General features: G+C 36.1%; 1 protein-coding gene across 2 annotated transcripts in view; it reads left to right on the forward strand.

Annotated features, from left to right (window-relative positions):
• Positions 1 to 14,895, forward strand: part of LOC108699406 (lipopolysaccharide-responsive and beige-like anchor protein) — a 392,949-nt gene that overhangs the window by 75,514 nt on the left and 302,540 nt on the right. For both annotated transcript variants that reach the window (XM_041589518.1, XM_018231478.2), the window contains exons 26-29: positions 1,481 to 1,608; positions 5,064 to 5,171; positions 5,791 to 5,956; positions 7,072 to 7,510. In XM_041589518.1, the coding sequence (XP_041445452.1) occupies positions 1,481 to 1,608; positions 5,064 to 5,171; positions 5,791 to 5,956; positions 7,072 to 7,510 (841 nt within the window). The remainder of the gene's footprint in view (positions 1 to 1,480; positions 1,609 to 5,063; positions 5,172 to 5,790; positions 5,957 to 7,071; positions 7,511 to 14,895) is intronic.

Below are 14,895 nucleotides of genomic sequence, written 5' to 3' on the forward strand. Positions count from 1 at the left end.
ACTGAACTTGTTCTGACAGCTTTATTCTTTGCTAGGGGGCTAGTATGCCATTAAGCTTTCTTTCTGTTAAAATTTCAATTTATTTTCATGATTAAGGCAATTAAAGGAATTATTCGGTGAAAAAAATAAAAACTGGGTAAATAGATAGTGAATGGATGTCTAAAATAATAGCCAGAACACAACTTCCTGCTTTTCAGTTAGTCAGCAACTTTAAAGGGGGCCACATTGGACATAATTGTTCAGTGAGTTTGATTTTGATTCTTAGAATTCAGATCAGATTCAAAAGCAACAGTTATGACCCATGTGCCCCCCATGAAGTCACTTATTGGTTACTGCCTGGTAACCAATAAGGGAGCTGCAAAGCAGGAAGTAGTGTTCTGGCTATTATGTTAGACATGCAATCACTCCAGCCTTTATACATTACATTTTTGGCTAACTAACTATACTAGAAAAAATGTTTTATTTTGCACAGCCTATCCATTTACCCAATTTTTATTTTTGCACTGAACTATTCCTTTAAAGAATGTTGAACATTAGTCAGATCTACAGGTTTTTGTTACAAGACATTAACCTACAACATTGATTCATTATATAAGACACAACAACACCAGATCTACTGAGGTCAACTTCACTTTCAATTTACCACCTTCCCTTTCAGACTGGATATTGCAGAGAGTCCTGGCAGAGGTTATGGTAGCATACTTAAAGCCTTACAGCATAAATGAATCCATATGTAGATGACGTTATGTAAAATATAGTAGGGGTCTTTTATGACCACAAGGGCAGTAGTGGTTGTGCCAAGTTGTGTGAAAAATTCCCATTATTAAAGAAGTCATCAACCGCTACTTGCACTTGTATTCGTATACTGCATTTTAATATCCGATTCATGTTGAAGTAAAAGTGCAACTGTGTCAATATTGAAGCATCAGCCTCAATTACACTTGAATCTTGGGAAAAAAAAACTGTAATGTGGAGTTGCTGGATCTTTGGTAGAAATACGTTTAGCCTTGTTCGTGAATTTGCTAAACCAAAAGTGATTGGCCGGTAGGCCGACAGGAAGTGCAGGGTTCTTGTCTATAGATATCAGTGAGGAAATAAGCATAATTTGTTTTTGCTTTGACATATGATAGGGATAGCAATAGCTCTAAACATCACAATCCTATGTTAACTACTTTTTAGCTAAACTTTACATTAAATTGACACGTTAAATATTTCTTGATAATGTATAGAAAATAACTCTTCTATAAAAATTATATATATTTTTTAAACATAAGGATAGAATTTGTACATTTTCCTGCTTTTCTACAAGTTGCAGAGTCATTTGTTCCTCCATGCTGAACTTACATTACATTGTTTAATACCTGTACCAGTTTTCTTTTGTGGCTTCTTTAAGTTGGGATTTTCTTTACAATCCATAAGATCTTTTTTTCTTGCTTTCAAATGGGAATGTGCTATTGAGTTGCCTATTTCTTTTTTCCAGTCTGTGCTGTAGCTGTAAGAAATTGTCTGGAGTGTCAGCAGCACTTGAAGTTAAAATCCACAGGAGAACACATAAAAAACCAGAAAGCAGTTCATAGCCTGGTGGGAACAGGAAAGCCTGCTGCAAAGGTATTGGTGGATGTATGCAATGTAATAACTAATACAGTCTGTTTCTGTTGTTATTCAGTTTGGACTGTGTATAGAACTTTAATTCATTGCTCATTGATCCATGGATAGCCATAACATTAGTTCATTGAAATCCTAGGCTGTTCCTTGTTTAAGATATTAGGAAACACAGTAAATTATAGTCAAAACTGTAGCCTATATACTTAATTTTTCTTTTTTTAAGTATACTGTAGCCTGTATACTTAATTTTTCTTTTCAGATATCAGCAAACTTGTATCCTTCATGAAGGCACAGGATAGACTTTTATTCATGCTATGTAAGAAATCACCATCGAAATTGCACTCTAAAGCTGGCCACAGACGCAAAGATCCGATCGTACAAATCAATGTACGAGCGGACTTTCCCATCTCCCGACCTGCCACTAACCATTCAGATCAAAGTCTTACCATTCCGACCAAATAAAATAGTTAAAGAACAGATTAGCCGATGTTACTTTAAAGGGGACCCGTCACCCAAAAAAAATTATTCAAAATCCTATTTTATCAGATTAGTCAAGGATAATGAACTTTAATTACACTATATAAATTATTTGAATCTTGTTTTCTTCAGTCCTTCAGTCTGGGATTTCAAATTTATAGCAAGCAGGCAGGAGCCATTTTGTGGCACTGTTATTAAGACAAGCCTTGCATCATCTCAGAATCTTGCTTGTGCACCAGAATGGGGGACCCAATGTCCATCCCCATGCCCTGGCCACACAATTATATGTCAAAGAGAACTGGGGGAATGTGGGGAGAGCAGTGACATCTAAGAAGTGCTGAATTGAAAGTGAAAGTAATTGTCTGCCCCGCCTCTATGCCACAGGCATAGAGGAGGGGCAGACAATATTTGATTGACAGCTGAGATTTTTAAATGAGCTTACAACAGCGATGAATGCTTAAATAAAAAATAGAAATTGGATTTCATGTTTAATTTGAAAAGGACTTTTATTATACAGATTTTTGTGTCTGGGTGACGGGTCCACTTTAAGAGTGAATTTCTGGGGGAGGGGGGCAGCAGCAACTGCTGCTGTCTCAGGCGGCGGAGGGGCTAGGATCGCCCCTGTCTGCCCCTTACCACAATCGTACGGTTTTCCAGATAACAGATCTTTTCTTTGAATCTTCATACCATGTCTACTAGAAAATCACGTAAACATAAAATAAACCCAATAGGCTGGTTTTGTCTCCAATAAGGATTAATTATATCTTAGTTTGGATCAAGTACAAGGTACTGTGTAATTATTACAGAGAAAAGGGAAATCATTTTAAACAATTTGGACTATTTGGAGCTTTCTGGATAAAGGATCCCAAACCTGTATTAATAAAACATGTCACATCAAACTGTGAATTTATTAGAAGTGATAGATTTAAACTTTTTTTTTATGAATTTGCCAGTACTTGGAAAAAAAGTCTTTTTTTTTTTATCATTTTGTCTATATTCTTGGTATTATAGTGTAGTGTAATGTAAATTTTCCTTTTCACCTTCTAAAGCAGCTCGGGGGGGGGGTCGCCAACCCTGTAAACTGTTCTAAATTGATACATTTAGTTGATACATTTCTTATTTGTCCCTGCTGAGCAGAACATCTGGGTTTCATTACAGGCAGCTGTTAGAATTTATACAATAGTTGCTAATACTCCAGAGATGCTGCTGAGAAATGTATCAACTAATTGTATCAACTAAATGTAACAAAAATGTAATAGTTTAGAATCTGCTCCTGGATCACCAAGCTGCCAGACTGAGACACCAGACACAAACATTAAATAACTTTAAACTTAGATTTTGGAAAAATGATTGGAAAGTTAATTGAAAAAAAGTTCTGGAGGACAATCTGATAACAACTGAACTGAAAAAGTGTCTGGGAGATGAGCAACCTCTTTAATTATGTATTGCCTGCCCCTCCTCTATGCCTTTATCACTTTCCCCTCCCTCAATCACCATCTAGTTGTGTAGCCAGTGCATGGGCATCAGGTGCCCCATTCTGGCGCATAAACAAGCTCTTGGCATGATCTAAAGCTTGCCTTAATAAGTGTCCACAAAATGGCTGCTGCCTGTTTCACATGATTGTGAAATCCTAGACTAAAATAAACAATATTTAAATAATTTATATAGTGTGAGTAAAGTTTATTTTGCTTTACTTACATCCTAAAATATCGTTTGGCATTATTTCTTAGGGTTACAGGCTCCCTTTAAATAAACTCTCTATCTTAATCAAACTTAAATATTTGCGTATTTACTAAAAATGTGAATATAAAAAATTTAATTGACTAAAATTGTGATAAAAATGTGAATACCTTGATATTATAATTTTTCATTGGGTCTAAAAATTAAAAAAAAAAAAAAAAAAAAACTTGGATTGAAAAATGCTTTAAGCTTTCTTGGACTTTTACACAAACTTAGTTTTTGAAAGCATAATTGTTTTAGTGCAAACATTTTTGAACTGTGGCAAAAATGTGTGTGTGGTTAAGAACAGGTGTCTATATACCCTGGATGTATTGCAAAGTATGGAATACAGAATAAGTTGTTGGATGTAAAGGAACATTCATTCTGTATGGCAACTGAAACTTTATGGCAGGGGTAGACAACATTTTTTTACTCGTGAGCCACACTTAAATGTAAAAAGAGTTGGAGAGCAACACATGCATAAGAAAGTCCATAGGGGTGTCAAATAAGGGATGTGATTGGCTATTTGGTAGCCCCTATATCAGGGGTAGCCAAACTTTTTGCAAAGAGGGCCAGATTTGGTGAGGTGAAAATGTGTGGGGGCCGACCATTCAGCCTGACATCCATTCCGAGATATCTAGCTTGCGATCAGGATCATTCACTCCTGGAGATGGACCCGTTCACGGCATTTAGGAAGCCGAGAAGTGGAGTTTGGACTTATTCTCCGTGCCTCATTTAAACAAGAAATCGCATAGCTGTAATATTTGGACACATGATTAGCAAAATGATCTGCCACTTGGTCTATACTGCTGCCTGTGTGCTGAATAGACACGTACTGGCATGTAGTGACGCACCACTTTCGATTTCACTAATCATGTGCCCAAATATTACTGCTACGGCTACACAATTCCTGATCGCACTGTGCCGGCGGGCCACAATATTATAAATTTCATGATAGAGGTTGAGGGCCAGTGTAAATTTGAAAATGGGCCGCAATTTGCCCCCGGGCCTTACTTTGCACATGCCTGCCCTATATGGACTGGTAGCCTACAGGAGACTCTGTTTGGCGGTACATCTGGTTTTTATGGAACCAAAACTTGCCTCTAAGCCAGGAATTCAAAAATAATCACCTGCTTGGGAGCAACATCCAAGGGGTTGGAGAGCAACATGTTGCTTGCGAGCTACTGGTTGGGGACCACTGCTTTATTTTTTATACAAGAGAAGAAACACCCTTTTAATCCTTTGTGTATGTTTCTCCACAGAACCCCATTGATATAATTACAGGAGGAATTTCTCCAGTGCGAGACCATGATCGGCTTCTGCAAGACATGGATATAAACCGTTTAAGAGCTGTGGTTTTCAGAGATGTAGTGAGTTGACGCAGTACCTTTTTCATGCTTTACTTTTTTAAAAGAACATGTAGCAGTTTAAAATTGTTTTACCCTGTTGTATAAAATGGCGTTTTGTGCTTCACTGTGTAGTGTGTGTATATATATAATTTCCTGTAGCACTGCAAGCTTAAAACATAATTAGATTCCATACTGTACTTTCCATCATACTCTAAAATTCTGGGTTATCGGTGCTGCATGGATTTTACTGTGTAAATTACAGCATGAGCAAGTTTTACTGTGGGAAACATCTTTGACAGGCAAATGCTCTATCCAGACTGGGGCAGGTCTTTGATTGTATATTAGAACTTGTAGATGAAGCTCTGCTCCAACAACACAAAATTACTTTAATTTGGAGAACTTTCCAGTCACCTCTTTACACCCGCCATGTTACTTTCCATATATATTTTCAGGAATTATAAATACGTTTAAAAAACCCAAGCGGATTTGGTTAGAAAATATTTAGATAAATTTGGACTTTGATAAATAACCCCCTAAATGTCCAGTTTTTATATAGATATTTTTGATTGAGTGTGTATGTGAAAACTCTCTGTGACAAGTGTTTAATTAAATACATAAAGTAATTCTGTTTTTCTTGAAGGAGGACAGCAAGCAGGCTCAGTTTCTTGCACTTGCTGTTGTTTACTTCATTTCGGTTCTAATGGTATCTAAATATCGAGATATCCTTGAGCCTCAAAATGAGAGGAAGCCATCCACTAGAACTCTGAAGGGTGCTGATAATGAAAGTGGTGACGCGGGATCTTCAGGTCAGTAAGAAACTCTTTACAAGCATATTGCATAGCACTTTAGTGCTGTTGCGATTCATAAATATGCAGGTGTCAACATTTCTAATTCACACACACGTGCACTTATTCACACACTCACACACTCACACATACTCGCACACATTCACACACACACTTCTACGATCATGTACAAGCAGGTGACTTTTCATAGTTTATCATATTTTAAATGAAGTAGTACAGTATATCATTTAATATGCAAGTTTTAATATCAAGTCTTTCAAGTGACATAATAACTTGATTCTTTATTTTGTTAAGCCTTCTTTACATGTTGGGTGCGAATATCAGTACTGATACCATAGCTGCCTGTTGCTGAGGTTGTTTTTCAGCATTTAAGGAGAACAATTCTGCTCAAGCTGCTTTGGTTAGCTTCTTCGACATTGTTATATACAGCTGGAAAATGAATGTTCAAATTTTTATAGCAGTAGCATCAATCTCGATTAGAGGACTGTATTCATTCAGTAACTCTCTGGTATTCATGCACTTGTCACACTGTTCACTAGAAACACACCTTTCCATTTGCTATTAAAGTATAGCTACAGTATATGGTCAGAACAGAAACTAACGCATATTTATTTTGCATCTTTAAAAGGGACCTGTGATGGAAATATTTAAAATTGGCACATACATATACGTTACACTTTCATTTTACTTTGCAACACCATTTTGTGTTCTCTCTTTTTAATTAATAACAAAGACTAATTGAAGTGTTGCTTAGAAAGGGTCCCTCTATAACGTAGGTGAACTACCGATTTTGCTTTTGGTCGACATAATGACTGAAGTCTTGCATCCACTTTCAATGGATGGCTATATTTGTAAACAGCACCCTCCTTCATACAATCGCTTGACTAATTTCTGTTTTTTTTTGTATTAATGATACCAGAATGTAAAATATGCCAGATCATAGTTCCCTGTCACTAATCATCATCAGTTGAGCAGCAGGGCATTAGACTGTGGATGTATTCTCTCTCATTTCTTTTAAACAAAAAACCCTCAAATGCAGCCTTCTTTGTTTTACAGTTTAATTGTTTAAGATTTTTAGACTTCCAAGTGGTTGACATAATTTTATTTCTGTGCAGAAGTTGTTCAGTCTGCACCGGCAGGTGGTACAGTAGACATGGAAAATGTCCTTTCTATAAGAAGGGACTCTGGCATTGGTGAAGAATCTGCTATAGCTCCTACTAGAACATCTGATGACTCTGCTGTAGCCCCTACAAGGAGTTCTGATACAGTGTCTGAAACAGGCCCAGAGCCTGTTAGTTCGGGACCAGATGCTATCAGTGAAGTACTGCACACCCTATCCTCAGAAGTTATAAAATCTACTCTGGAGAGTGGAAGTGAAGGACTGTGTGATCAAGCATCTGCAAAAAATGTTAATGTGAAGGACATTCTCAGGAGTCTGGTGAGCATACCGTCTGATGAGCCCCTGGCTGACCCTGCCTTATTGCCACCAACTTTCCTTGGAGCACTTGGCGATCCTGCAGCTGAGAATCCAGTACAGTTCCGATCATTTGACAGGTACACAAGTCTCTACTTTTTATTCCATCGGACTCTTGTACAGATTCTCTTAACTGGTTACTTCCATTGTAAGAATAAGAGAGTTTTCCTGAAGTTCGTATTAACCCAGTTTTGGTAGTAAAATATGTGAGTTTATTTATCCTATATGTATTGTGGCTTTTTATATGCCTGCCCCTACCATTGTTTTATAAGCAAGGTAGACTTACCTTCTAAAAGCGACCATGTAGATTCTATGATATTGGCACCTATTTTTTTTAGCCCCATGCAGTGACTCTTTTTTTTTTTTTCATTTCATTCTTAATAGCACTTAGGTTTACTTTTAGTATTACGTGTTTCAACAGAATCCTAAAAATAAATCTAATAAAATGATTCTTTATTAGGTGATCTGTACTCTGACTAGAAAGTGCTCGCTCATTTCACAATTAAATAGTCATTCACAGACCTGATCTTTTGATAATGTTTTTTGTGAATGATTCCAAAGAAAAGAAAAAAAGTCTATAACCTTAGCCCTAACACTAAACCCTAACCCTAATTAAAAGCACAACACACACAAAAAAATACTATGGAAAAAAAAAAAATTTCAGTTATTTTAAGGTTTATGAATAATATACTAAACTGGCATATTGGGTACAAACAATATTCTTACTGGGGATGTGGTTGAAATGTACCTCAAACCTCATGTAGTTTTCCATTTATGCTTCTCTAAGCTGGACGGATTGACCAATTGTTTGTGCACTTTGGATTCAGGAAGGAAATGTTCTATCTCTCTGGGGCAAAGGGTAGATGCCTTTGGACTTTTATGTTTTATGTTTGTGATATTTCAGGACACTTATTTATGTTTATAATTATGTTGCGATGTTGACCAAATTTCTATGTAGACGTTACTGATTCTGATGGCTGTTGCTTAAAATCACTGGAGTTGGAGCCTGACAGCTGACTGTGCCCTGAAAACTTTCAATGCCAATGCTGGTGCTTTCATGCAATTGTCTTTTTATTCAATGGTATGTGGTACATAGTAGTAGGTAACTGAGCACTTTTTCCAGATATGTTCTGGAAAAAATGCCTGGAGCAACCTTTTGCCATTGGCCTAACGAGTAGAAGCTGAAATTTGATGGGTGCCCGATTCTCTAATCCTGAATACTTAGCTATCTCTGACGTCCCATAGATTAACATGTTGTAGTTTGTGCTCTAAGGCATACAAACGTTTGTTAACTCGCTTACTTGTCAACCAGTATTAGGTGACTTGATCTTCCCAGAAACTCGCACATCACTGGGAATATACAGCCAGGTCACTGTGGCCTACACTTCACTCATAGTTCATATTGATATCACTCCTTTGATGCAGTGCAAATCTCATCATCAGCGAGGATTAAAAAATATTCATATAGTACAGTGTATAGTGGTAAAATAAATAAACCGTTCATAAAAGTATCAATCCAAATTATTTTGTTTCTCCAATTCTAATACATAATACTGAGATTAAAAACATAAGAATAAGATGGGGGCAATAAATATATAGGTACAGCTACCATTCTGCAACAGTCCAAAGGGAGAACAATGTTGCTATCATTCCATAACATGGCCTTAAGTATAAGCTGGTCGAGCAGAGCAATCAACCTCAATAAAAATAAAAAATATTCTGCCACATTTCATTAAAATTCCATCAGAGGAGAATACATTTTTGTATGATACATCACATCATACATAATAAACATTTAAAGTTAAAACCATCATATAGTGAAACCATACATTATTATTTGAAAACAGTGTGAACATATTTGCTCTTACAGAAAGTGCAAAATGAAGGGATACAAAATTCTTCCAGAAATAGCATAATCACTTGGCTTCCAAAATTCATATGTTCCAATATCAACTTATGTATATAACGACAATTGAGACAAATATTGATTAACAAATATAGAGACAAATATTGATTATCACACCTTAATAAAAACAATTTCCCTCCAAGTTAAATATTAGGCAGAGGTTAGGCATTGCAATCATTACAACAACCAGGAAATCGTTCTATGCAGACTCAAAAATAGACACAATTCTCTTTTATAATTTAATTCTTGGGTGAATCTTTTTCCAACTGTTCTATCCATCCATGTTCTCATTTCTTCAACAGAAATTCGCCACCTTTCATAGGTACAGTAGCCCAACGTTCTCTATGTCCGTAAACCTAAGTTGGCTTACCTGTTGCCATAAAATGCATTGCCACTAGAAAAATAACCTTCCCTATCCTGATGTCACTACAATGTTCCACAATACTGATAGTAAGTGGCCTCGTAGTGTAAAAAAAATAGATCACATAGTCTGTCTTACAGTTTATAAAGTCCTTAACCGAAAGATCTTGCCTGTTTTTGGGTGGTAAAGGTTATCACTCCTGATAATAAACTTTCAATTGGTACACCTCCCACATCTGTATGTAACTCTAGTATTACTCCGCCAAATGACTGTTTCCGAACAGGTTTTGTGAGAACATGTACATTTGGTCATTCAGGTTGGTAGCACATAACTAGTTGGTTCAGATACTCAAGGCATCAGCTTGTCTTCAGTCTGTAAAAGATACCTATGCCTCAATATAATCCTTGTGACTTAACCTGATTGTGCAGAGTATGTATGAACAAATGGCAGTCTAGTAGACCAGTGTTTTTTTTTTTTGTTTTTTTTTTGTAGTTTATCCCTATCATTCTGCCTGCATAAAAGCCCTAAAATTTCTAACCATCTCAAGGGCCATTTTTATAAAATGTTAATCATTGATCACTATGCAGCTGACTCTTAACAACTGGTTATATGGCAGCCCATTTATCAATGCCTTTGGATGAAAGCTTCAAATAAGTAATACAATCCGGTGGTTTACAATATAAATCTTTACTGAGCCTTTACCTTATTTCGATCATATTCAAGGCTAGATCCTGTAGTGGGCAGTCTTGAGCCCAAGTTATCCTTGACTCCCCTCAATAAATCTTCAAGGTCCTGCCAAATGAAAAACAAATCATCTATGTAGCGTAGAAAACATGGCCAATACACAGCATTCTCTTAAACTTCTTTTCAGAATATGCCATAAATACATTGGTGTAAGCTGGTGCAACATTTGACCCCATTGATGTCCCCTGACATTGTTCATAGAACCACCCTTCAAATAAGTAGTTCTTAATAAGTACCTATCTCAACAGCTTTATAACCATGAATACAATTTGGAAGTGTCATGTCCAGAAATATCTCTTATTAACTCCACTCCTAAATCATGTAGTATGGAGATATAAAAGAAAGTTTAGTCTATAGTGCACAAAAAGATATTAACTGGTAAGTCAGATTGTACAACTTATTCCCAATATCCATTGTGTCCTTCAAATATGAAGTATGTTCCATGACATTTGGCTGTAACACTCTATCCAGTAACACAGACAAAGACTGGAATATTTAAGACACAGCAGCTACAATCTAACTCCCTGGTCGATTCCTGATGTCCTTTTGATTTTGGGAAGCAAATAAAATGCAATTTTGATGTGTATTTAAGAAATCATCCATTTTTCTTTTCGGTCCCATGTGGGCTCCCTTTTCAAAACTTTGTAATGCTCACTTTGGGGTGTATTTATTAAAGGAAAACTATACCCCCAAAATGAACACTTAAGCAACAGATAGTTTATATCATATTAAGTGACATATTAAAGAATCTTACCAAACTGGAATATATATTTAAGTAAATCTTGCCCTTTTACATCTCTTGCCTTGAGCCACCATTTCGTGATGGTCTGTGTGCTGCCTCAGAGATCACCTGACCAGAAATACTACAACTCTAACTGTAACAGGAAGAAGTGTGGGAGCAAAAGACACAACTCTGTCTGTTAATTGGCTCATGTGACCTAACATGTATGGTTTGTTGGTATGTTTGTGAGTACAGTGAATCCTACGATCCCAGGGGGCGGCCCTTATTTTTTTAAAATGGCAATTTTCTATTTATGATTACCCAATGGCACATACTGCTAGAAAAGTATATTATTATGAAAATGGTTTATTTACACGAAGCAGGGTTTTACATATGAGTTTTTTTATGCAATATCTTTTTATAGAGACCTACATTGTTTGGGGGGTATAGTTTTCCTTTAACACTGGAGACAAACATCAGCAGTCATGCTGCCCATAGCAACCAATCAGCAATTGGATTTGAACAGTCACCTACAAGTTAGAAAACAAAGATCTGCTTTCTATGTCTCTACTATGTGTCTTGCCCCTTTATGTTGACTTAATGTTCACAGCTTTTCTCAAAGCTTCTGTTCTGTACATTTCCTTGCTCATAATCACTATGACCCCACCCTTATCCGCTTATTTAAATACAATAGATGAATTCCTTTTAAGTTTAGTTAAAGCCTTTCTTTCAGATTCCCTGATCCTAGCTTTGGTGGGCATTTTAATCTAAATCTCGCTACACTACTTGAATAAATGTCTCCATAGCATGACTATTGTAGGGACATTTAACTTACATCTTCATTTACATTGTGTAGAATAATACCACACTAGTCCAGTATCACACGCTTAATCATTATCATCAAATTCATTTAGTAGTTTATCTTATTGCCAGCTGACTTGTTCATGTCATCTTGAGTGACGTTAGTCCCTCCTGTTTTCATGACACAATTTTGCAATGTAAGTACACTGACCATTTGTATGTATTTGCATACGTATAAGCATGTAGAATACCTGAATATGTTAAATGCATTTGTTTGCCTTCCCTGCAGTAAACTATTTATAGTGTGAAAGAGATTCTATGTTTGCATTCACAGAGCTTATGTGGTTAAAAATTCTAGAAGGGAAAAAAAAAATCACCTCATGATATTCACATGTATGTTTTTACCAGTGAGGATTCCCTTGGAATTTCAAAGCATTTCTCTGATCCCGCTTTATCTCTGGAATGCTTTGTCAAAAATCAAAAATCTCCTCATATCTTAAGGATTATCAGCTTTCTAGCCATAGCTGGAGAGTATATAGTAACAGCTACACGAATGAAGCACTGCTGAAATACTGCCAGGGGAAGGGCTGCTGCAAACAAGGTGTACACATTACATCTCTTGCCAGTAATCTCCCTGGTGGCCTCTCTACAGATCCATACTGGTGATTAGTGGGTGCCAAAAATGTTGTATTGATAGAGTTCCCAGTCTGGCAATGCCTTTCCTATTCTAAGCAGACATTGGGAATTACCAAAATACCAAGCCAAATTGTATTTCTTTTAAAGCCTCAAAGAGAATAGAATGAAGTAAAAAAAACGAAAAAGTTATGTACATTAAGAAAATCCTTTATATAAGCTCTTGAAAAAGCTTTGTGTAAAGAAAGATTTGTGTACATCTAGTTTCAGCTACTTTTCATGTGTGGTTTTTCTCCACCATAAAACTGCATGATATAGCGCAAAGCGGTTGTACATGTGCTGCAATAATAGCTTGAAACCATAAAGCAACATTTGACAATGCCTTTAGTATGGTTCAAGAAATTTATTTTTTAGGGCAGTCTGCAATTGGTCTTCCATTTTTATTCTTTGTGCGTTTTGAAATACATTTTTGTTCGGAAGCTCTAAGAACTTAAAAGTTATAGGAGCAGTTATAAAAAAATGCCAGATAGCACTTTTTGTTGCAGGCAGAAAAGAAAGGCCTATATATATATATAAAAGAAAAAAACCCTAAACATTTTTATAATCGCCTCAACTCTAACATAGTAAAAGAAAACCAGAAATTAAACCTTTTTTGACATCTATCATAATATTGTCTTCGCATGCTATTTATAATTTTGCCATAAAAGTATTTACAGATGCTTTTACATTACTCATCTGTTCACCATGTTCCTCTCTAAAGGGTGCTGCAATATTTGAGCTTCAGCAGTTTGTTAGCATTAGAAACTCTAACTGACCAGTTAAGAAGGGACAGTGAGGTTGGCAAAACAGTCAGGTTTAGGAACTTCAAGTGACAATTGCTTACAAAAGCAGCCCTATCAGTGAAAAAACGATCAACATGAGCTATAGGTAACTTTTGATGTACATTAATATTTTGAATAATAATTTTGTTAGTTTCAGTATCACTTTAATATAAAGGTAAGCTTTAGCTGAAAATACTAGTGCTTCAAATAATATTTTGTAATATGTGATTGCCCAAAAACTTTTACCATAAGATTTTTCTGAGGAACCCATTACAGGTAGCGAAATTGAATGAATTTCCAAAAAAATGTTCCAGTTATGAGTTCAAACATAAAAAAAAATTATTATTCCATGAAGAAGATTTTTTTTTTGTTTTTTCTGCTGCAGGTTTGACTGAGGGGATGGCTGGGATGGGATGGAAAGCGAATTTCCCATCTATTGCAAAGTAATGCGGTTCTTGGTATAAAATAGTAAATCGCCTTACATCATAGTTTGTGGGGATAATTTGTCTATGGCTATATATAATAACCGAGACCAAAGGATTGTTTTTTAATTTATTTGAGACCACATTTTTACTTTTCTTTAAAGGGGTTGTTCACCTTTGAGTTAATGTTTAGTATGATGTAGAGAGGGATATTCTGAAAGTATTTACAATTGGTTTTCATTTTTTATTATTTGTAGGGAAGCACCGAATCCACTATTTTGGATTCGGCCGAACCCCCAAATCCTTCGTGAAAGATTCGGCCGAATCCGAACCCTAATTTGCATATGCAAATTACGGGTGGGAAGGGGAAAACATTCTGACAAAAAGTCATGCGATTTCCCTCCCCGCCCCTAATTTGCATATGTAAATTAGTATTCGGTTCGGCTGGGCAGAAGGATTCGGCTGAATCCTGGCCAAATCCCGAACCGAATCCTGTATTCGGTGCATCCGTAATTATTTGTGGTTTGAGTTATTTGGCTTTTTATTCAGCAGCTCTCCAGTTTGCAGCAGTCTGGTTGCTAGGGTCCTATTTGCCCTAGCAACCATGCATTGATTTAAATTAGAGACTGAAATATGAATAGGAGAGACCTGAATAGAAAAATGAGTAAAAAAAAAAGTAGCAATAAATATACATGTGTATCCTTACAGAGAATTTGTTTTTTAGATGGGGTTATTGGCCCCAAATTAAAGCTTGAAAGAGTCGGAAGAAGATGGCAAATAATTCAAAAACGATGAAAAAATAATAATAAAGACCAATTGAAAAGTTAATTAGAATTGGCCATTCTATAACATATCAAAAGTTAACTTAAAGGTGAACCACCCCTTTAAGTGATTACTAATAAGAAAAACCTTAAATGTGATATAATATGGATAACGTATATCTTTATTTTTGCACACTACCTGGAGAGTGGTTTGGGCCTTTATATATACTCTGGAACAGGAAAAAGAAATGAGTATTTGATATGTTGAACAAAGGCAAATTAAAATTGTGACTGG

The sequence above is a fragment of the Xenopus laevis genome, chromosome 1L (genome assembly GCF_017654675.1).
Source record: "Xenopus laevis strain J_2021 chromosome 1L, Xenopus_laevis_v10.1, whole genome shotgun sequence".
In the NCBI taxonomy this organism is placed as follows: Eukaryota; Metazoa; Chordata; class Amphibia; order Anura; family Pipidae; genus Xenopus; species Xenopus laevis.